Source organism: Varanus komodoensis, unplaced genomic scaffold, assembly GCF_004798865.1.
Source record: "Varanus komodoensis strain SLA01 unplaced genomic scaffold, ASM479886v1 scaffold21, whole genome shotgun sequence".
NCBI classification, from domain to species: domain Eukaryota; kingdom Metazoa; phylum Chordata; class Lepidosauria; order Squamata; family Varanidae; genus Varanus; species Varanus komodoensis.
In genome coordinates this window covers 11580441-11605015 of record NW_025335589.1, presented here as the reverse complement: position 1 = coordinate 11605015, position 24575 = coordinate 11580441, and the positions used below count along the sequence as shown (strand labels likewise).

The 24575-nt window shown below is 41.3% G+C and overlaps 1 protein-coding gene across 7 annotated transcripts in view; it reads right to left on the bottom strand.

Annotated features, from left to right (window-relative positions):
• Positions 1 to 13356, bottom strand: part of RAPGEF2 (Rap guanine nucleotide exchange factor 2) — a 174835-nt gene extending 161479 nt beyond the window's left edge. For 6 of the 7 annotated variants that reach the window (XR_006414777.1, XR_006414778.1, XR_006414779.1 and 3 more), the window contains exon 1: positions 13069 to 13356. Coding sequence is in view for 4 of the 7 variants with exons in the window: in XM_044430651.1 (XP_044286586.1) it covers positions 13069 to 13137 (69 nt within the window). In the remaining 3 variants the exon portion in view is untranslated. The remainder of the gene's footprint in view (positions 1 to 13068) is intronic. The other variant, XM_044430656.1, reaches the window with a different exon arrangement.
• Between the last annotated feature and the right edge of the window lie 11219 nt (positions 13357 to 24575).

The window sequence follows — 24575 nt, the reverse complement described above, 5'->3', positions numbered from 1 at the left end:
GGGGGAAAGGAGGGAAAAACAAATAAAAATAAAAATTAATTAAACTTAATATTGCAAACACCACATAAAATATAAAGATACAAAAACTCCAGACTCCCTGCTCCATTCATTTTCAGATACATGAAGACAAGACTAGTAAGGAGCTTTGTACATTGAAATTTTTGGATGAAGCTTTAAAACCATTTATCAGTTTTTAAAGGAAAAAAAAATATGTGTTGAAGATGTGAAAATTATATAACACTTTTTTTTCAAGATTTGATTTAACCCTTTTTTGTACCACACCAGCTCCTCTTTTTCAGCATTTAATAAAAGTATAGTTATAATCAATTTATATTCAAATAAACAAGGCACTATTTTGGCTGAACTCTGCTATACAGAACAAAAGAGGAAGAGTAGTTGGGGTCATTCTTGTAATAATGGACAGGATCAATTATTTAAGTGAATTTTTAAAATTAAAATATTTAAAGGCTTCCATCTGTAGAACAGGGCAAAATTCTCCCTCCCCCTGCACCCACTTACATAATCTACTCCAAAAAGGTGAGGGACATACACACTCCTGAACAAAACTTGAGAGAGCACAGGGGACTGCAGTGGGTGGTGAGGAAAACAGTCTTATTGTATAAAGTAGAAATTCATCAATGAGTGTTCATAACATGCTAACTACCACCTGTTTGCAAAGTACACTGAATCCACCAAAAATGCTAGAGAAAACAATAGCATTAATGACTTAAAAGCTTCTAATCTAGCATTCCAACCCATACATAGGTGTTATCATATGTAGTCAATTTATAAGAAGAACCCAACAGTATTTTCTGTTTCTATGCTTAATTTATTAAGACTATTTCAGATAATGCACATAGAGCATTGTAATGTAGCATTGTAGAGTAATGATACATTACCAGAAGGCAAAAGCACATGCTAAAAATAGCACAATCATCAACCAAGAATTAATTGTATTCTTTGGATCAATTTTAACACCTTCCATTTTCTAATAAATGCTTAATTCAAGATCAGCATAATTGAAAGTTATAATTCAGATGTCAGTACAACCCATAAAACAATAAACTTTGCCACAATGGTTATCAGACTATTGCCCTAACATCTGCTGGGATAATACAATAGTGTTTCCATGAAGCATGTTCTCCAGATGTACATTCTCCTACAGAAAAATAACACTTATGAGTCACAGATAATAGTGGTAATAAAATTTCAACCCCTAAAAGTTTGATTCTTATGCCAGCTTTACTGATGAAGTTTCCCTAAAATGACCTTCACAACAAGTGCTAGTTCCTTATCTTCAAGTAATGGTTATATCTAGAAACCACAAATTAGCCATCACTCCACAAATTTTATCTAGCATTTATCTGTTTAAGGATAAACTTTTTTTCTCCCTTTGTCATTCACCATCTTAAAAAAAAAATCTGGACCTGAAACATATTTCAATATACCAATCACAACTTACAAATGTCCAGTGAATACAACAATTTCAAGTAAAAAGAAGTCCTAAATAATTTATCTAATGTGTATATTATACTATTTCTTTTATACTATTTCTTTTTAGTAATGACCTTTGTTACTAATATTAATGTTAAACTATCATAATACCTATACAATGGTTTCAAACAGAAAATATTTCAGTTTACAGATGCACCTTTGATTCAAGAAAATAATAAATCTGAATTATAACAGTTACACAACTGCCAAACTACACAATGATCGCTGGCTAATAATATACTAGAACAGACAGTTTTCATGGCTTCTGGAATGCTCTATTATAACTGATTAATTCCTCTTTCAATGGAATTCTGTCTCTAGGGACTATTATGAAATCTGGTGAATTAATTATTCCCAGCAGATATGCAGCTTTCTACAGCAGTGCTTGGAGCAGTACATCTACTCAATGAAGCTTTTTAAAAGAAGTGATATGAGCTGCTGATGCTTGTTGACATACAAAAGTTAACAACAGGTTTGAAGAAACATTATGCTGTTTACCTGTATTCATTTTATAAAGAGACAATTACAAAACTAGAAACATTGTCTATAAAGATTTAAATGGGCATACTATCACTGCAGCCTTTTTGATGGCAATTTCTTGAAACAAACTGTTTCAATAATGTTTTCCTCATCTTGGTTTTTCTCCTCTGTGGCTCCTTGCCTACTTGTTCACAATAAGTTTGTGGCACAGGGCTATTGCATTAACATGCCATAAGATTCACAATTATATTCCTATGATAACTTCTCCTTTGATTATTTTGTTCTACCCATAACTCTCAACTTACTTCACTTTTTTGCAAAGTTCTCCAACACTTAAATGCTCCCTTGTAATTCACTTTTGGTTAGTAACTGCAGAAACTCCCAAAGTAATTCTGTCTTCTACTACTGCAACATTTTATCTTTCATCTTCACTATTACTTCAGATCAAATATTGTTCTATATTGTCTTCATTATGTTCACACACCCAATCATTCATTGTCCCTACATATAAAAATCATTGATGATGTGTATATGTGAATGAGGCATTACAAATTATTCATCATGTCCAGAACTTCCACATCAATGTCAAATTCAAACAATAGTCTTCCTTGTAAGCTACCTTTATTTGCTATGCTGTGCTGTATTATTCTATTATAAACCACCATGAGGACTGCTTTAACTCAAGAGCTGAACAGAAGTTTACCCAAAAATTCATCACCTGAGTCTGACTAAACAGAAACCCCAGAGACCAACTGTAGGTAAATTCTTTAGATGTCAGTCACCCATGAGCAACACTTCAAGAAGAAAGCATTTCATTTCCCCTCTCCCCTTCATATTTAAAAGTTGAAACAACTAATTATCTGAAGATAGCACAAGGCCTGCTCTAGTTGGAAAAAAATTAAAATTTAAAAATAAATTTCAGGTGTTCATGGACCACCCCTATGCCTATGCAGCACTACACAGCATCCAAACAAAATCAACTGGACTTAAACAGCTGTACTGTTGGCTTCTCAAGCATAGTTACTAAACAAACTAATCATATTGGAAAAATGCCAAAAAACTTGCAAATTAGAGCCAAAAGTAACCAGGCAGATTTTGCACACAAGGATTAATCGCAAATAAAATCCTGGACACAATTTTTGAATGGTTTCTCTATCCACAAATCCTATATAATTGAAATATCTAATACCCAAATATGAAAAAAAATCGAAACATTTGTTCATCCACCTTCTCAAAAATACACAGATGAGAAAATCTTGCGCAAATGAACTTACAATACACTTTCCAGTACCACAGATCCAGAAGCAATCATTCCAGTCAAGCCACCCTTATGGGGGCGCAGTGCAGTAAAGGCCATGGAAGGAGGCATACAACTGCACACAGGGTTGCACACCCTGAATGAAAAGCTTCTACTTGCAGCCAGCCAGAGTTTGCTGCATTTGACAAAATAGAAAAGCATGATTTACCATGCAATGGTTTAATCTCCTCCTACCACTACATGCAAAGGAGGGAAGCTGTATAACCACAAGGCTTGCCACAGCTTACTCACAGTCTTCCAAGTTACAGCTCAGATTCCCTGAATGAACACTGTCTCAACTGTTGCTTTACAAAGAATTCCTGATCACATACACTCACTGGCCAGGTTCAAATTACCACAAGGGTAATCAGGCAAACACAGCCAGTGAGAAAAACTAGGAATGGTTTTAGCTCATGAACTAGTCCACTCCCTCACACCTTTTCAGGAATGAATTCAGAGGCTTCTTCATGTCACTGATGCCACAGACTATATATAACTGTTGCATAAATTGAGCTGTAACAGAATTATCAGAGGTAAAAGTCCTACAACACAGTACGCTGTGATAAGAGTATGGCAAGGACTGAAATCAAGTGTAGCGCTCCCAAATCTGGTATGTTAGGGTACATAACCAATAAGTATCAATAATAAACACTGTACATGCTTCCCATAGCCTAGCTGTCAGATCGCATATCTAGATACAGCAATGAAATACAAATACAGGCAGTCCATGGGTTCCAAACGAGTTCTGTTCTTTACTGTTTTTAAATCAAATTTATATGTAAGTCTGATGAAATACAGTCTACCCTCCATATTTGTGGGGGTTACAGGTACAGGATCCCCACAAAAGTGGAAAAACCACAAATATCTCTACCCGCCAGCCAACTCACCAGGGACTGCACCAAGGGAATGCTGAAGAGACTTCCCTCTCCAGATGGGTGGGGCAAGAAGGCATGCTTCAAAGTCTCTTCTCTTTCACTTCTTCTCTCTCTACTATGAAGTTTTGGAGACCCTCCCTCTCTTCTCTTTTGCTTCCTCTCTCTCTATGATAATGACAATTTTTCCACAGTAGGACTTTAACTTGAACTTTTAAATTAATAGGCTTTATGACAGTTTGTTTGTAAGTGCAGGTTATTTGTAACTCAGATGTTCACAACCCAGTGCCTCCCTGTATAGATTCCCAAGAGTCTACTAATTCTTTGAACAAGGTACATATCTAGGAGACTCCCGAACATGAATATTTTGTAGCTGTGCAGGAGAGAAGACTAGATATAGGAAGATCATAATGGGTGGGAGCGGAGGACTAACAACAGCCAGAAGATCCCTTACAAGGAGGAGAAGCTGTGAAGGCATGCTATGGTTGTTCAGCCCTTCCAACCACCCTGCTCCTAGAATTATTGCTTTTATTAGGGTTAATACCTTGGTGGCATAAATCTTCCCCTTTCTGAGGCCCAGATAGACCTTCCTGAAGGCTCCTTGGCTAATGGGCTTCACAATAGTGAAGTACTCAGTAGAGGGCAGCCGTAAGGTACTGTGCCCACAAGGCATCCCACTCCTCCTCCAGCCATGTGTGTGAGAGATCTGGAGGAGGCTCCACCATCCCCACTGCCATCCTCTCCACAAACATGGCAGATACTACCTTCCCGAGGCCCTCATAGCCACTTCATCCCATAACAATTCAAAACTATGATTAATAATCAGGTCATTTTATTCAGGGTGTTACAGTCACTCCTGATTGTCAGTCCCTTGCAGAAATGCCTTATCTTCTAGCACAGATTTCTTATTTTCAAAGGGAAAGTTGGGTGGATATTAGAAGGCCATATTCTCCTCTACAGACTGCAAACATTTGCTATGCAACTTGCCCTTTGACATTACAAACCACCACACAATCTTCATGTAAAATTAACTTGTGTGCCTGACTAGTGTTGCTTATCTATTTTATTTATTTTATTTATATTGCGATTTATATCCTGCCTTTTTCCTACAAAGGGCTCAAGGCAGCTTACATCATCTCTCCCCCTCCATCTTATCCCCACAACAACAACCCCGTGAGGTAGGTTGGGCTGAGAGTCTGTGACTGGCCCAAAGTCACCCACTTGGCTCCATAGCTGAGCGGGGACTAGAACCCAGATCCTCTGAGTCCCAGTCCCATGCTCTTAACCACTACACCACACTGGCTCTCCAGTTATGTCCAAAGAGATAATGACTAAATAAATCTTCCAGATCTTGATCTTATTAAAATAAAAGGCTTGAATCCAACAAAGTTGTAGGCGCTCACAGAAAATATTTCTACTTAGGGAAGGAAGGGCTATCTGCCTTTTGCTGAGGAATAACAGATACTGAACATTTCACTACTTAAAATTAACAAGTTTCTACTTTTAAAAGAGCCTAGTAAGGCAACTCCTGAAACCTATACTTATTTAGTGGCTTTATTCATTTATTCTGCATATTGAAACTTTGGTACTTCTCTTAATACTGGGTAGGCTTACATGTCTTGTCTTTTCCCCTTTTTCTGTTTTCATTGCTTTTTGTTTGTCACTAGCTCTTGTGGAAAATGGATAAGACAGAGTTTCTTTTGTTTATTATTATGCATTTTGCAAACTTTAGAAATGATCAGCACAAGAACCAAAATAAATCTTGGTGGAAATTCTAAAGAACATAGTACTGGTACAACCATTTTCTCCAACTTAATTTACACCAAAATATTGCTGTTGTTTTTAGAAACTTAATAGTAAAAACAAGCAAGATCATGTCAAAATGATTTGCAAAAGTTTAGCAAAATGTTCAGGTAATTGAGAACATAAAATTCTTGGTCAAGTTAACTTATAAATACCTTTAACTATTTGTCTGCATGGTTAACATGTTTAGCTATATTCTTTACCAACAATTATCATTGCCTTTTCCTACATTTAGTGACAGCATGTATCTATCAACATATCTATCTCTCTATATACACACATTTAAGTCTTCTTGTTAATTCTCCTGGGAAAAGTTTCCGAAAGCTCAACAGAATACACATACCAACTGAAACCATGAGGTATGACTGTATACAAATGTTAAAATACCACAACTAGCTAATTATTGTTTTGAACAAGACATTATTATTCTGAAAGTATTCCTTTTTGCCCAAAGGAAGTTAGCAGGTGTGTTGGAACAGATGAAACAAAGGCACTAATGTTCCAAAGCTCTGACAACAACATAGCTTAACAGTGTTGTCAATTAAGACTTTCTCATAAGAAAGGCATCTTAATTCTGTATGTTCTAAAGATATTGAGCCTATGTCACGACAACACAGGCTTCCAAAAGTGAACCCGCAGAATAACTGCTACCTTTCTTATTCTTAATTTTTCAAAAATATTGAAGGATCTTGAAAATATCATCATCAACCAAAGTAAACACAGAAAGGATGCAAAAAAAGGCTCTCCAAGGCACATTTTTCCCTTTCTCATTATGATGTGATCACCACATTACATATGTTTCTCAATTGCTAGAAGTTAATAAACTACTGTAAACACAGTAATATACAAGACAAAATGACATGATGTTCATTAAGATCTTTAATGAATGTATGTCATTTTGGAATATCCTTAAGATAGGCCAAAGCCTCCCTTTTTTCTGAGAAACCATAATACCTAAAGTACTATGAGAGTATGCCCCCTTCGCAAAAAAAATCAGTCTGCTAATATCACTTCTTCTTTACAAGCTTCCTGTGCAATCATTGTTTTGGTACCAGCATTAAAAGTTTAGAAAGATTCTAGTTTTAATTCTAGTTCTAACAAATTGGCAGCAAATATAACAGTCTGTCACAATCACACAAACTAGGGTGACAGTCTTCAACAAGCTTTTTGAGAAGCCAGTATTTCATACCTCTATCAATTTCAAAATAATAATGTATAACAAAGCAAAGAAAATGTTAAACCACTAATATTAAATTATTGAAAACCAGTAAGATATAGTGGTTAAGAGTGCCAATAAGTTTCCAGATTCAGTACATGGTATCAGTAATTACCTTTCAAGCCCTTCATGGCTTGGGTCCAAAATAACTTCAGGAGCATCTTTGCCCATATATTCTGTCCTACCCACCAAGGTCCTCTGGGAATAATTTTCTGAAGCTTCCCTCTGTAAAATTAATGTCTACTACCCAGAGGACTTTCTCAGTGGTTGCCACTATGAAATGGCCTGCCATGAGATACATCAGATATCTAATCTAATAAATAAATATCCCAGATTACTACCTTTAAAAGGGTGTTAAAAACATATTTCTTCTTACAGGCTCCCAGCTTCATTTTAATATGCTTGTTTTTAACTGAAGTTTTAACTATTGTTGGTTTTAATCTCTTGTAAACTGCTCAGAGCCTATGGGAATGAGAACATAAGAACTGAGGCATGGTGGGAAGGTAGACACTTTAAGACATGCCATGCTGAATCAGTTCAGCTCTCTGTGCATCCAGTGGCAAACTAGCTGCCCATAGGAACACTCAAGCAGGATGGGCACAAGACCTCTGCTTACCCAAGCAACTCAGCAACTGGTATATGTAGGCATGCCACCTTTGGTGAAGGAAGCAACAAATAACCAGTAAGGGTAGCAGCCACTGATAGCTTCTTCCATGAATCTATCCTGTCCCCTTTTAAATCCATCTAGGTTGGAGGCCATCACTACTTCCCCTAGCAGCAAATTCCATAGTTCAACAATACATTGTGTGAAAAAGTACATCCTCGAATCTGTTCTTAACCTTCCCCCAATCACTTTCATGAGATCAGCCAGGTTCAAGAGTTATCCACTCCGTGCATAAATTTAAACATCTCTATCATGTCTTTTTTCCAGGCTGAACAGTCCCTGTTGTTGCTGCTGCTGCTGCTCCCTCATAGGTGAGATGCTCCAGTCTCCTGATCACTGTCATTGCCCTTCTCGGTAATTTTTCCAATTCTATGATTTCTGTATTCAGGTGAGGCAAGCCGAACTAGACACAGTATTTTAACTGCAGTCATACCAATGATTTCTATAATGGCAGTAAGATCTTAGTAATGGCAGTAAGATCTTAATAGTTCTATTTTCTATTCCATTCCTAATTATGCCTAGCATGGAGTTTCCCTTTTTCATAGCAACTGTGCTAGTATATTAAATAGAATGGGGCAGTATATTAAAAAAACAGCAACAGAGCTAGCTGGGTGACTTTGGACCAGTCACAGAATCTCAGCACAACCTACCTCACAAGCTTGTTGTAAGAATATGACTGAAAGTAGGAGGAGAATTATGTAAGCTGCTTTGAGTTCCTTGAAAGGATTATTATAAATAATGATAAAACAATTAGAACTTAAATTTGAAAATGTGTACATGTTTGAAATTTACTTTACAATGAATTTTAAGATGCAGCCACTATGGAGTTCTTCCCAGGAAATGGTTCCCTATTTATTTATGAATAAAATTTCATTCTGGAGAACTGATATCAGGGTTTGCTTTAGACCTATCTAATCTGCAACTGCTGTTCAGTTTGATTACTTGTTTTATTGTTTACATTTTTACTCATTACTGCAAATCACATTATGAGGCTAAAAGATGGGATACAAATTGTATCAAATAAGCAAATAGGCACACATACTTGAAAGCACATTCCACAATGAAGTGGAATTTACTTCTAGGCAGTTATGCCTAATATATAAAATAAAACTCACTACAGTTTTGGAGTTTGGGTGAACAGCCTTTCAAACTGAATCTTGAAACTGCACAAAATTATTGAAATCATTATGTGAGGAAATATTTGGTTCTGCTTATGTAATAGAAACAGAGCGAGTCAGAAGGGATCTCCCCAGACATCTGGTCTGACCTCCGGCTCCAGATGGCTCCACTCATGACATGCCTACCATGTGCATGTCCATCCTATCCTATCCTTGAAGACCCTCACCAATGGGGCTTCAACCACCTCCCGTGGAAGCCCATTCCATACCCTTGACATCCCAACTGTCAGGAAGTACTTCCTGGCATCCAAACTGAATCTTGGTTCCTTGTACACCATTATGTTTTCTTGATTTAATTTCTGTTTCCAAGCTTTTCTAAATTAACCTAGAATATTCAAAAAATATTCCACCAGTTTATAACCAGTAGTAATCTTTTTCCAATATTAAAAAACTTTTTTTTACAACCCAACAATTTATTTTTGTGGATTTATATCCTGCCTTTTTCCTACAAAGGGCTCAAGGCAGCTTACATCATTCTCCTCCTCCATCTTATCCCCACAACAACAACCCTGTGGGGTAGGTTGGGCTGAGAGTCTGTGACTGGCCCAAGGTCACCCAGTTGGCTCCATGGCTGAGCGGGGACTCGAACCCAGATCGTCTGAGTCCCAGTCCCATGCTCTTAACCACTACACCACACTGGCTCTCTCTATTTATTGAATTCAATTGAATTTCAATTTATTGAAAAGTTCACCAAGTTCAATGGGATTCATTTCCTGATAGCTACTTAAGAGGACTGCCACCCAAGTCATTGCTAGTTTATGTGCAGCAACTGAAGATGCATTAATAGCTTATCTATTTGTTACTTTTATATACTTCTTTGATACCACATTGAGGCATACTGCAATCCACTGCAGAGGTTCACCATAAGGTAATTAAAGTCCTCTCTACCACCATACACCCAAGCACAGAACTGAGCCATTAGGAAAGAACACCAGCTGTGTGCACACCTCCCATACTCCATCCAGCATTCCCCTTCCATGCACAGCACAAGCAACTTGTACAGAGGCAAAAAGGAAGGCTGAATGAAGATGCAGGAGATATATACAAACTTACAACATCTACCATTACGTGCCTGTGCAAAGAAAGGGAGAAGAAAGAGAGGAATCTATCTATGTGGCTCAAATGTATGTATATATTCTACCTTCAGCAGACTGGATCATGCCTTAAGTTTGAAACCTTAGGAAAACCTGAAAGGAACAGATGTCATGCACCCACCCACAATTTGCTTACAATTCTGGGATGATACCCTGCTGCAAAGGCTAGGACATCCCATCCAGATCTGCTCCAGGAATAGCGATTTAGGGCATAATCCAAAAGAAATTTAAACAGAAAAAAAATGCTTTCAACTCCCAGCATTCCCCAGCCAGACTTGTTGAGATTTGCAAGATTGCACCTTTACTCATCTTAATTCATTTGATCTGTAGCAACCAATGACAGAAGGCAAAGTGTCAAGACTTTTCCAGACAGCTCTGGTCCAAAACCACTGAAAATAGCCACACACACACAAAATGGAAGTAAACCAAGTACTACTTTGCCTTTCTTAAACCACAATGAAATATTCTGAAAGGAACTTATTCTAACAAGAGATATTAAAAAGAAATTTGTACAATCTGTAACCATAGGAAAGAACATTTACTACTGAAGGAGCCACTGCAAATCACAGTGGTTTTTTAAAATTGTAATTTAAGCAATACGAAGTATTTCCCTGTATGTAATTGTCAAAAACAAATAGAAGGCAAAGCAATCAATTGATTAGCAGCATCAGCAGCAATGTATTCCCTGCAGTCTGATTTTATTTTGTTAAAATTTGGGGGCAAGGGTGGCCTCATGGATCTGAAGTGCCACTAAAAACATATTGCTAGTGTTCTTCTTGTACAGATACAGTTGCAGTGATAACACAGTCCTAAAGTTTTGGATCTAACTTTCCACACTTTTTCTTATGTTGGCCCTATCTCTGTATTGAAATGAATTTCTTTACTGAGACAGTCATAACTCTTAATAATGGGGGTGGGGGGAAGCTGGCATCAAGACAGTAACAGTTCACTTTATTTGGCGCAGAACATGTTTTGTCTCTCACAGTCTAGCTTGATGGGCCATTACATGATGGCAAATGCACAATCTAGTCAATTTTCTTGCTGCTGACCAACAGATACCTCATTTTCTTCCTAATTTTACTCTTTTGGCAAGTAAGAGATCCATTACCAAAGATCAAACTTTTCCAAAATACACCACACATTTACAAAAAGAACTCTGTCTCTATATTATCTTTACGAGTAATTAAGTAAATACAGTTGCAGTTAGAGGGTCATGCAAGGACACAGGAATAACACATCACTGAAGCAAGATAGTAAAGGCCAGTAAAAACATTCATTTAAAAAAAAAGTATGTGGCTTGACTCCTAAAATGCACAACTGTATAACCACTTGGTCTTAGAAATGAGGATCTAACTGGATTTCTCACTAATGAAGAGCTTCAGGATAATCAGTCTTCAAATCTATGAATTGAACTTTGCTACAATTTAAGATTTTGGCAGATAATATTACTACTGAAAAGGACCCAAGATTACCAGTAACAATAGCCATTCAAATAGTGTCTTGTCAAATTACTATATGCTAAATTTAGTAAACAACAGTACATGACTTTTAGAGAACAGGACAGATGGCACTAATTCCAACAAGCAAAGTAACTATATGAAGCATTAGCTATTGAGAGAGAGATCAGTTAAAAGCTCATTTATCTTTAAAATACTGGCTGTAATTACCTCTACAAGGCAAAGGGAATCTGCTCACAACCTAAATGGGTTATCCTATTAAAGATTATTCTGTGAGCATCTTCTCACACTTCATATCCTGTTTACCAACCGCTAATAATTCAACAAAGACATTGGGCCAACTCCTGACATTCCACAGAAGCAAGCCAGAAATGAAATGTACAGGTGGATTAAATAAGAGCACTTATCCCATTGCTCAAGAATTTCATTCCACTTCTGAACAACATGCATTTGCCAAAAATACCACAACGATGACAAAACCAGTAAGTAAAACGCAGGAATGAATTTGACTATCGATCTCCTTACTCTAGCTTTAGAATAAACAGCAATACAGCAGATATAAACAGTATAAAAAAGAGTGATTCATCTAAATGCTTAGTTCTAAGAAAAGAGCACTGACAGTACTGAGTTCTTCAGGAACGTTGTGGAAACCAACTGTCTTAATTGCAAGGGGAATCACTGTAAACCACCCCACAGAATTAGCTATGATGCTGTCCACAAACTGAAATGAATGTTCAATTCAAACTTAGTAACAGGGACTAGTAAAAGCCTAAATTAAGTATCCATCTTAATACAAGCACCCATCTAAGCTTTACATTGCTGGTGGAGCTGGGAGGAGGGAAACCTACTGACGGTTGTGAATGAATGAGAAGCTTTTCTTCCCATAAGTAGAAAAGGATTAGAGGTATCTGAAAACAGAAGATTAGCTGATGTATCCATGTGTAGATAGGCGGAGAAAACCAAAGTAACTGAGTTCTTTGTAGACTGTGTATGTGTGCGGGGCATACACACTTTTACAGAGAGAATGCAATTCAACTGCAACTACATTTAAGAAACAATGTATTCATTGTTTATCCTACACATCCCTGTTTATCTGGTGTACTCAGAAATCACACTACAACTCTACAGTCAATTGTGAATGTAACGTTTTCAGTTTCATTTTTTTCTTTTCAAAAGGGTGAGAACTCCCTGCCCCTGTTATGCGAACAAGGATACGATTACAACATTTCATAGGCTCTCAATTAAGGAACATTAGGAATGCATACCAAAAAAGAAGCCCTGTGTGTAGGCCAAGTTGGAAGGGAACAGGGAGAAAAAAAGAGAAGCTATTTATGGCACAGCTCTAGACTGAGATTGAGGTGGATTTTGGAGAAATCCTAACCAAGTGGGGGGGGGGCGCTACTGGAGAGTAGCAAGATATAAACGGGGGGCAAGAAAGGGAGAGGGAGAGAGAAAGGGAGAGATGTTTTTAGAGGAGTAATTTCACCAGTGGTGGTGGGCTGCGCGAGAATACCTGGGGGCTCCTGTCGGCCGGGTTTTTCATGACCGCCTGGCGGAAGTTGTTATCCACGTAGGACGCCATCTCGCCCCTTCTCTGCTCGGGGCCGGACGCCGGTCCGCGGCCCCCCGGCTTCCTCGTCGTCCTTCTGTCGCACTCAAGCGCCTATTCCTGGGCCAAAAGCGAGGCGGCGACCGGGCCGGAGCAGAGGAGCTCTTCCCTAGCGGAAGGACGGCTCCGGCTGGCCGTCAGTGATACCAGCCGCCGCTGCTGTTTCTCGGCGGCGGCGGCGGCGGCGGCGGCGACTCCCTGCCTCCCTCCCTCCGCCTCAGTGGCGCCGCCGCCCGGTCGGGGCCTCTCGCCGGGCTCGTGGGTGCTGACGGCGGCGGCAGCGACGACTCCCGGCTCCGCCCCTGCCGGACTGCCCGGCAGTGTCGTCGTCGCTGTCGTCCTCCTCCCCCCTCAGCCGCCGCATCCCCTTAGGCGGCAGGCGGGAGAGGTACCGCCGCGTCCTCTGGCCGAGCCCGGGTTCTCTCTGGCCTGGGAAGGGCGGGCAGCCGGGAAAGGAGCGGGACGGGAGGACGTCGGGGGGCAGGCGGGCCGAGGTTCACGGTGCGGGCGGCCTCCGCTGCTCACTCGTGCTTTGTGCCGCCGCAACCATGATGAAGAGACAGACGGAAGGGCGGACGGAGGGCGGGAGCACCGCCCGGCCACACCGGGAACAACGGCGGGGAAGAGGGGAGGAGCCGCGCCGCCTCAGGTCCCCGCCCCTTCAGGCTTGTTCGCCGCTCTTCAGCCGCAGTACGAGCCGCCGCCGCCGCCTTCTCAGCGGGGTAATCGCTCAGGCTGCGTCGGAGGCAGCAGCCGCTGCACAAAAGGCGCAGGAATGCCTTGTTCACATAGAAGCGTCGCCTGTCCTCTTGCTCGCCCCTCCCACCGCGACATGCATTACGCCTCTGTGTTCCCTCTTGCATAACACGGGTCGCCCTCGGCAGGTACGAAGTTTATGGAGTTTGGGAGAAAGGGAGGGAGGAGCGCTCCTTCCCCACCCCCCCCCCGGTCTCACACACATACGCGCAGGTTTGTCATCGCCAGCTACGGAGCGGCGGCGAACACGCAACCGGAGAACTTCGAGCGCTCGAAACCTCCTCGCCCGCCGTTCAGCCGGGTGCGACTGCCCCCCTCGCCCAGCAGCACGCACCGGATAGGCGAGAAAAGCGTTCAGCCGCATCGGGGTGAGCGGCGGGCCCGTCGGCGGCGTCGGGAGACTCCACGCGCTGGCAGTTGTGCGACGCTCCGCCGCAGCCAGGACCGCTTTCCCGTGGCGCTCGCCCAAGCCTCTGCAGTCTGTATGCCTGATCCCTGAGGACGGGGCCAATGGAGGGCTTTCCATGCTGATACCCGGGCAACGGGGAAGTGGGCCAGTCCACTTGGACTGATGGTTCGCAGCCCTTCTTTAGCACATACTTAACAATCCCTATTGTATCCACACCACAACCCTGCAATGTAGGCCAAGGTGAGAGGAGGTGATGGGCTCAAAGTTTCCTGGCTGACTCGGAATTTAGTCCTATCCAGCTGCCTAATACCACACTGTCTTCCAAGTAATTTTGCCTGGGGAAGTCTTTCCGATATGGGATATTCAGGCAGGGCCTTTAACAACATTTGCTCCATTAATCTTTCCATTCACGTGGAAGTTTCTACAGCAGCAGTGGACGTTTCACCAAAATCCAATGCTGGCATGAACATTCTATAGATGATCGGGGCACCTACTGCTGACTTAGACCCAGATATAAAGAGGCACCATGGCAAAGCAGCTTCTTCTGAAAATAAAAATATACGTATATAGACCAACCTATTCCATATATAGAGGGTGAAATCTTCCAGCCAAAGATCATTTTTGCATCCACTCCATATCTCCCCCATCACAAGTCTGATGTCTCACCTTTCCATAATTCTAGAAATGCATGAAACAGAGAGTATTTGGACTACCCATACACCTAAAATTTCTTGGCACAAAGGCTTTTTGAATTCACGGTAGTGCTTTTCACTCTTACATAAAGCTTTCCAAAATTAAGTGCTTTATATAGTTCACACCAGCAGAACCTTAGCATTTACCTTCTTAAATTTCCTTACCTTCACAACTGGTTGCAAAGCTTTCTGTAGAGATTCTTAAAAGTGCAAATATACCATCTGCTCTCCTTTATTTTGCCTAATTATGTAAAAGGATGTAACTTGTATATATGATGCAACATCTTGTATGTATCCCAATCAGCAAAGCTGGAGTACATAACTCTTCTTTAGACACTGTGCATACCTAGTGTAACTTCTGATTTCCTTCTCTTCTCCCCACACCCGCCTCCATTTCAAAGGTGGCATGCAGGATTGCTGCTGTTTGAAAACAAGCCCAGTGCCTGTTGGCTAAGCACTTAATGACAGTTAATAATTATAACACTTAACATTTATAGCATGCTTCTAGTACTTCATATATGTTAATTTGTAATGATCCTCATAAAAAAAAGCCTGTAAGGTAAGTCAGTGTTATTATCCTCAAATTGCAAATGGGATAAGGGTGCTAATGGCGAGACACTGGGATTTGCCAAGCTACCTCATGAGTTCATCCTAGAGGCAAAATTCAGATCAAAGATTTCGTGGTTTATAATTATTTTCTTCCTTGCCTGAGAAGGGATGTCAGAAAACATTGATGGGAAGATGGGGAAACTCCTGTGAGCTATCGAAACCCACTGTTGTGTTAGAATTTGGGGAGGTTATCTCTGGGTCTTGAGCCATTTAAGGCTTTAAGGTTTTTACCAGCACTTTGAATTGGGCTTGAAAACAAAGATGCAGCCAGTCAAGCTCTTTTAAAATGCATGAGCTTTTCTCAAAAAAGATGGTGGAACAAAAGGATGGTCAAGAGAAAGTAAACACTACAGAAAGATCTTGGCCATAGGAAAGGATATCAGTGCATTATGCCCTGGATACAATTTTTGTTTAATTCTGTTTCCAGCAATGAAATGCCTAAGCAAACTAAGGGTGTGGTTGTTATGGTCAACCTGGAGTAGCCTAAAGTGGGCCACTCAGCCAGACCTACATCTTATTCGGGTCTAAGAGGTGGAAACCTCCAGTTTACAATCAATGTTAGCTCTGCTAAAACAGAAGGGATAGCAGTTGCATTGCACTGCAAATGCCCTGCCTGAGGTCAGCTCAAGGCTAAGTGCCTCCACTGAGTAGCAAAGTAAATCACCTCCGTACCAAACAATGGGGAAACTTCAATGCATGAGTATTGTGTAGAGTGTCACCCAGACACAAACAGGATTCTTTGGAGGGGAACCTGGGGGGCAGGGAAGAGATGCAAGCACTGCAATGTAGATCTCCCAGAATTAGAGGGAGTGTCTGACACAAACACCAGAGGAATTGTGCCACACAGACCACACCTTCTCAAAGAACTGGGTAAATGGTTTAAGACAGGGCTGTGAATAGCAGGACCATGTTTTTCTGTTTTATTTGCCACTGAATTACCACTTTAAATTGTTTACTACTTGTGATCTGGAGCTAAGCAACCTTGTTCTTAAATTCTGTGCTATTTATTTATTGTGTTTGTATGCCTCCCCATAGCCCACAAGCTCTCTGGGTGGCTCACAAGAAACAGCAAAATAGCACAAATAGCATAAAATACTTTTTGCCTGAATCCCTCATAAGTCTTACCCTGTTTTTTGCCCAAATGCAGGATGAACGTTTTGAGGGTGAAAGGTGCCATGGCACAGTTTTAGTCAAGCTAACACTGATTTAAAAAGCAGGTTGCATGCAATGTGCTGAGCTCCCCTAATGACATGTGAGGGCTGCAAAGAAGCCCGGTACAAGAGACCCAGTGGATCCTTAGTCAATGGTTCCCAAGGGACCAAAAGCTCTTGGGGCTGAGGAGACGGAGTTTGTTTCGGTTTCGTGGTGACAGCCAGGAGCAGTTGGCTATACTACAGCAGGCGTTCTGCCGAGAGGCACAGAAATTGTACAGGATTGCCGCATGGGTGACAAAAGCTAGTGGAGATTTTGAGAACTGAATGCCTGGTGAGGAGTGGTTGAGTTGAACTGTGACAGGTGGGGACTGGGGCTGAGATGCCTTTGAATCTGGCAGATCCACAGCCTCACTCATCCCCTGCCCACCCCACCCTCTCCCCCTCCCTCCTTGTCTTGTTCTCTAGGCCACACTCAGACATTGCAATAGGAGCTACTGTTAGAAACATAGAAACAGAGCTAGTCAGAAGGGGTCTCCCGGGCCATCTAGTCTGACCCCCGGCTCCAGCCAGCTCCACTCACGATATGCCTACTATGTGCATATCCTATCCTTGAACACCCTCACCAATGGGGCTGCAACCACCTCCCGTGGAAGCCCATTCCAAACCCACGCTGTTTCATACTGTTAGCTGTGTGGGATGGCAAAAGTGGGACTGGAATTTCAGAAGGGAAGATCCCAAGCCGCGTATGGCTCTTCAGACACTGACCTGGTTCATACAACACAACAACCCACACTGCCTTAATTTACCTGTTGGGGCTATTACATCAGTTGACTGCCTGCCCAGAGGCTCTATTTTTGCATGCTGCCCAGCTTGCTGTTGCCTTTTGTGGTGTACAAACCCAGTAGCAGGGGTTGTTTTAGAGGTAGGCATCCCTCAAATAACCAATGGCTTCTTTTAGGGTTGAACAATCCTCAAATAACCCATAGTTTGTTTTAGGGTTCTTTGTCCTTCTTGTTGTCCATGTATTTATAACACAACAGGCCACACAGAAAGATGAGCACCATGCAAAATTAGCCAGACACGACAAGCCCTCATGGGTACTTTAAGCCAGAGTGGACTCTTTTGTCGTGTAAACCGGGCCAGTGTGTAGGGACTACAAGATAGTTCTCTAAAGGACTCTGGAATGGAAAAAAAAAAAAAGTCTGCAACATCTGTTCAGCCCATTCTGTGACTGCCTGATGCTGCATCCTGCTATGGATCAAAGCTGCTTCCGGCCTTGCTTTTGTTGTTGTTATTGTTGAAAGCAGAGCCCTAAATAGGATTTACTTGGCATCCTTTGAGCTCCTCCTTTTCTCCCCCATTTTTCTATTCTTCACTAACACGCTAAGGGCACAAGAAAAAGCTAAGCTAGGTGGGAAATACTGGGACTTGTAGGACTTCTTCATAATACAGAATGCATAATTTTGTTGCAATCCAATCAAAGTGTCAATAAACCCCAAACTTGGATGATTATGGACATTCTAAGCAGAGCAGGAGAAGCATTAGAGGTGATCAGTGCTGTGCTGCTCTTCCCGCTCTGCATTTTTGCTGGACGGCTGTTTTTGTATGTCTAGCCAAGGCACTTTAGAATGCAGTGAAGGAAGTTGGAACAGCATCAGGATACTGAATATCCTAGCCTCTCCAGTCTGTCCCACACTCCCTGTCTTCTCCAAAGTTGTCTAACTGACCTCAGAGAGCAGTTGTGCAGTTCTTTCCATGCTAGCTTTAAGGGGATGCAAGGGGCAGGGTGAAGGATGGAGCTCTCATCCCCAGTTCCAAGGTTAAAATATTGTCTTCTCTCTCGGCTGGGAATCTGAACAATCTCGTGGTTACCCAGATTATGTCTAGCTATAGGATCATTCCCTCCATAACATTCAATCATTTCTTCATTCAATCATAAATGTATGTGTCTTTCCCAAAAGAAAATTAAGAAAAAGAGAATTAGGAAACAATAAAATGAAATAAAAATATGCAGTAGCTTAGAAGGAAGTGTCTGAGTAGAGGCTAACATTTGCTCTAGATTTGGAAATGCAAGGAATGCTTACCTATAAAAACACAAGGTTTGTTCTATGTGAAATCTCTGGAAAATTTCCCTCCCTCATTTCCACAATCCACAAAGGAATCAGTAACAGCCTGTTAATTCTACAACTAATTTTTCAGCTGAAGAATCACAGAACATTTATGTTTTCCCATTATGGTTACACAAGAGGAATTAGTATATGAGAACTGACATATGGCATCAGTTACTTAAAGAAGTTAACTGAACCATGAGTGTGGGGCAGTCTCTCATTTCACACTAAGTTTTAATATGTGAGATTTCATGGGAAAGTGCATCATCACATTTTAACTTGTTTATTCAAATGCATTTTGACTCGTGCAAAGGGCATATATAAGAATGTTAAAGCAAAGTATTTATCCTTCCTGGTATCTCTTGTGCAACCTAAATGTTCTGGGAAAATATGTGCAAGACAATTCTGCCTTAAAAGTATTCCTTTTATTTTTTTATTTTTTTTAAGCATCTGTCAACCCAAATCTTTCTACCAATTTCTTCATGATTGTCCTTATCACATTTTCCCTAATCCATGTACCTTTATCAGACCAACTCAAAGATCACAGAAATATGCAAGATTTCAAGATCTCTTGATCCTTCCAAAAATTACTGGTGTCTGGGAGTGAGGAGGTACAGGGCCAGCCTCCATGAAGCAGGGTGAGGCACCTGCATCAGGAAAAAGCGCGGAAGGAGCAGTGAATTATCCCGAACCGCTTCCGCTGCAAAAAGGGCCTGCCACCACTGCCTCACCTCGTCCGGTGAGTGGCCGGGGGAGCCCCCCCTCCTGCTTTTCCACCATGGCGATTGCTGCAGTGAGAGGGTGACAGGCCCTGTTTCCTGCATTCCAGCCCTCCCTTGCTCTTGCTGCTACCATGTCAAATCCATGAGGTCTGCATAGACAGAGTCTTGAGAAAGTGGGGGCTGGTGGGGCTGCAGACATTCAGGTGAAGCTTTAATAGGTTCTGGATGGGATCAGGTTACATGTATGAATAACCCCAGAACTGCTGGACGCACAAAACCAAAATGAGCCTTCATTTTTGAAAATATAAAATCCAGCTGTTTTTCCTCCATCCTTACGTTGCATTTTACTCAAATGATTATTTTACATATTTATGACAGCATAAATGTGCACTAATAGGCAAGCATGTGGTCCCTTATACTGCATAGCAAAAATACAGAAGTGAAAGCATGGTTGAGTGGAAATCACATGCTTTGTTTTTATTCTTTTGCACAATCAATTAGATATTCTTTTCTTACATATAAATAGTGTAGCCTGCGGTTGCATTTCCTTTTTTTTAAAGTTCAGCTTCTAATAAAGGAGAGTCAGGCAGTTATTTAAACTTTAAAAAGAGAAATATAAACTATTGAAAAGAGACTTTGTGTATGTTGAAATTAAGCGTGTTGAAGACCTCTTGTTTTCAAAGAGTGATTATTAACTGTTAACATTTCCATTTACTGACCTTTGATAGCTGACTATGTCCTTTTTAAGCACTTGAATTATATAAGGTGGATATCAATCTAGATAGAAGAAAAATCCAGCAGATATGCAGCAAGGAGTCTTCCTCTAATCCAAGACCTTTTGTAATGAATGGAGAAGTACCCAGTGGTACTAATGAATGGGCACTTGATTTTTAAATGAGGAAGCTATTTTCAAGACTCCTGCAGAACAGAACTTCTTTCACCCCCAAATTCCTTTTCAGTTTGCTTTTGGGGGGCCCATTCCAATACTGGGTGGAGCCACCATCAAAAAGGGCTGGGCCAAAAGTACCAAAGTTACCGCCCATAACTAAGCCTTAGGAAGGAGCATTTCAACTTTTTAGAGTAGGAAAAAGATGCACAAAAGCCAGGAAACCACCAAACAATTGGGGGTTGGAGGAAAAGAGGACATATCCTGAGAATCAAAACAAGGCTCAACATTACAACTCACTGTAGCAGATAGTTTATATCAGGCACAGTCTTACAGATGAGGAAGGCAGTTTGACATCTTAAGAGTTGTAACTATGAGTAACGGGAGCAAAGATGAAGGGTATGTGGAACGTGTGGCTGAGAGTCAAGTCTGTCAGGGACGCTTTCAAACAGGTTAGTTCACACAATGTTTAACATATGGTACAGAACAGAGGTCTCAAGTAGTGATAAGTGTCCTTGGCTTCTGGGAGATTATTGAAACCTTTCTAGTGACCCTAGGTTACAAATCCTAGAATTGGAAGCCCAGGAAGATCTAAATTCAAAGTTTAGTTATATGCATTAAAAGCATAATCCTATGAAAGCCTGATCATACAAAGTCCCACTGAGTTCAATAGAATTTAAAGCCAGGTAAATGCATATTGAATTGCAGCCTATCACAAATCTCATGTTTTCATATTTTCTTGAGTTATGCAATAGACTTACACTGCAAGTCATTAAGAATGAAAAGCAGCACGGCCCAGCTGATGGCTTCACCTCCTGCCTGGGACTGGATTAGGCACCTCCCTCCTCTGGAGGTCTCCTCTAGAACAGCAGGAAAGGGTGCCTGATCAACATCCTCATCCCCCTCCTGCAGTTGAGGATATGAGTCCTGTTTGCACAGCACAAACTGCCTGACAGCCACAGTAAGCTGAACTTGTATTATAATCATGACTGTCAAAGAGAGGCACTTCATTTTACCCAGTCATGTCCCCGGGGTACTGCCTGGAAGGATGAGGGTGAAGGAGAGGGGAGGAGATCATCTTGCCATTGGGCTCATGATAGCTGCTTCTGACTTCAAGGCAACCCACTGTGGTGATTTACCACAATGGGTTGTCATGAAGTGCAAACTTATGAACTGTGAAAAAGCACAGTCAGTTGAATAAGAGTCTGGTTTACCAGTCATGTCAGAACTACTCCAGTTAAGTCTGCTAAACATCTACCAAATTGTATTTTGAAAAGCAAATAAATTAAGTTTAAGAGTGCATTGTGTCAAAATTTACACCAAATATATAGTCTACTTTAAAAATTTTACAATATAACAGGTACATATAAATATTTTAACATACTATATTTTTGTTAAAATATAGATGTACAGATCTGTAAATGTTAAAGTCCATATATTGCCTAACCGTGCAGCTACCTGAGGTACAGAAACGATCTAAATTTAATTTCTGTTTTTTCAACAATCTATGCTAAATTTAGAAAGATGCAAACATTCAAATTAAGAAAAAAAAAGCACAGAGACTTGATAATTTGAAGATGTTAGTCACAGAAATTATAAAGTGCACTGGGCAATCTTCCTTACAACTTTTCTGGTCCTTTGAAATTAGAGAGAAAAGAGGGATTCTCAGGACACATACTGGGTCTTGAGGCAGATCTTTGAAAACTACAGAGGGTCTTCTGGCAGGGCTGAAAGCTCATGGAGTGTCCTCCACCAAGGTTTAAAAGGAAAAACAAACCCCCTGGCTCTGTGCCCACTTCAGAACATTATTATTCCAGGCTCTGCATTTCTTAGTCAGTCAAAATCCATTGTTTACTACACATCTGAATTAGGCTGTGACAAAACTGTTCCTTGGAAACAGTCCCCCAGCTCCACATATTTGCTTTGTTTTGACTGCCTGCTATCATTAGATTGCTGAAAAGCTCTCCCATCATTTCAGTATCCTACAGCTTTTAACAGTGTGCTTTACTTTGTAGAGAGAGTCACAAGGAGTGGTTTTTCTCTGTGATGCAGCAAACATCTTTCAAGAATCCTAAAGGATCAGCTCTCATTAAAAACTAATCAGCACCTCATCCTGGCAAAGTTCACTCCATGTAGGTCAAAGCTGCAATGAACTGTTAAGGCCACCTAAAGCCTGTTTCGGAGTTGTTCAAATCACATCTGACAAGATGATTCTAATGCACTTACGCTCCACCTGTATTTGTATACAAAAGGAATAGCCAGCTTCTTGCAGTGGAAGAAGAGGAGAAGTGCACCTTGCCTCATAACCTGAACACTTCCTAGAGTGCTAGATGATGTGATAAAGTTTGTGGCTTTCAGCAGTAAAAACTTAACAATTATAGAGCAACTGTACTCGTGTGTGGGGCTGTCTCTTTTCACCTGATTTTGTTGGACAAGGCTCCTTTAAGACCTTCAGCTGTGGAATGCTTAACAATCCTGTTGATACTTTACAGCCAGCCCTCCTTTGCTTTCTTCCTGATTGAGAGCAGGTGGTCACTTTGTCCTCCTCCCTTTACTGGATGCTAAAAACAAAAAACAAAAAAACCCAACAGTCTCTTGTTTTCTTAGAGATCTGGGAGAATGTTCGTAGCTAGATGGATAGTTATTTTGGAACTTGGCTTCCCTCTTAACTAAGGAGAGGGAAAGACCAAGATCGATCTTTTGGAGACTGGCTTAAGCAATAGGTGCTTAAAGTAAGAATGCTACATACTGTAAAAACTAGATTTGTCTTTGTATAGTTTGTATCCTCTGTCTCTTCTGTTTTGTATACATTCTTAGATAATGCAGATCCTTTTTTGGCTGATGTGATTGGTAAAGCTTTGATATTTCTGATCTACACCGCAGGGGAATTTGTGTGTTCTCAAGCAAGCGTCCTTCCTCTCAGAAAGCAAAATGGCAGAAGGCTTTTCCTTTCCAGGAAATGCAAGATATTATTGTACAGTGAAATCAGCACCAGAAGTCTGCAGTCAAAGGCCTGGATTGTTAATCCAAACCTATATCTGAAATCCTCCATCTTTTACTTCATGGCCTACCACATCACATTCCTGCTTCTGTCCCCTTCTGGCCTTAAGGAAGTTCCTTCAGAACTCTCTAATACCCCTTTCTTGCCTCAGTTTTCTGACTTTGTCCTCCCCAACCCTCCCTTGGGTTTTTCTTTCACCATCTATTGGCTACTTTGTTCTGAGCTGTCAACAGCAAGGCAAACCAGAGCCTCAGCTTATCCAGTTGTTTCCAGTGTACAACTTGCTTTGACAAAAGCAGAAAGTTTATTAAGACCTTACAAGCTTCCCTGAGCTGCGTGGCCACTTAAAGGGAGAGCTCCCTGGTAGGACAGTGAGGAGTGTGTGTGTTTCCTCTGTGGCACTTTCTGCTTAGTGCATTCTCTGTACTATTTATTGGCTTGCCTCTTTGGGGTAAATGGCCTCAGGGGAAGGCAACCATGAAAGTCATGCTCACAACCACCAGCTTCTTATAAAACCTGGTGTGTGTTTCTTTTTCCTCCACTGGCAAGATAGCAGCTCCAGACTCATCATCCTCTACCTCTGAGCCTTGGCCCATGACTCTCCAATCCCATCCTGCCCTCGCCTCTGGAATCCAGCTCCCTTGAAGCCCCCCCCCTTTTCCCCCCATCCCCTTGTCCTGCAGACTCTATGGGCTGCCTGCTCTTTTCCTCCCATGTCATGAATGGACAAGGCATCAGCAGTAGCTGCTAACTCCAATGTCTGTGGCGTAGTGTAGCCACTCCTGTGCTCTGAATGTAGAAGGAGCTGCCCCTGGTGTTGAACCTATTTTGGGGGTGGGGTTAGTACCATGGATGGCTCCTTAAAAGGTCAGACTAAAGCCTGCAGTGGACAGACTGTGCTGCCAATTTTGAGACCAACAGTTCCCACTGAAAGACAATTGCTGTACAGCACACCACAAGCACAATACAAAGTGGAAAAGAATGAAATGCATAGAGTGGCCCATTCTTTACCAGTGAAAGCAGAGTTGGGGAACATGTCCAAATATCTCAGCCTATAGCTCCAACAGCCCTCAC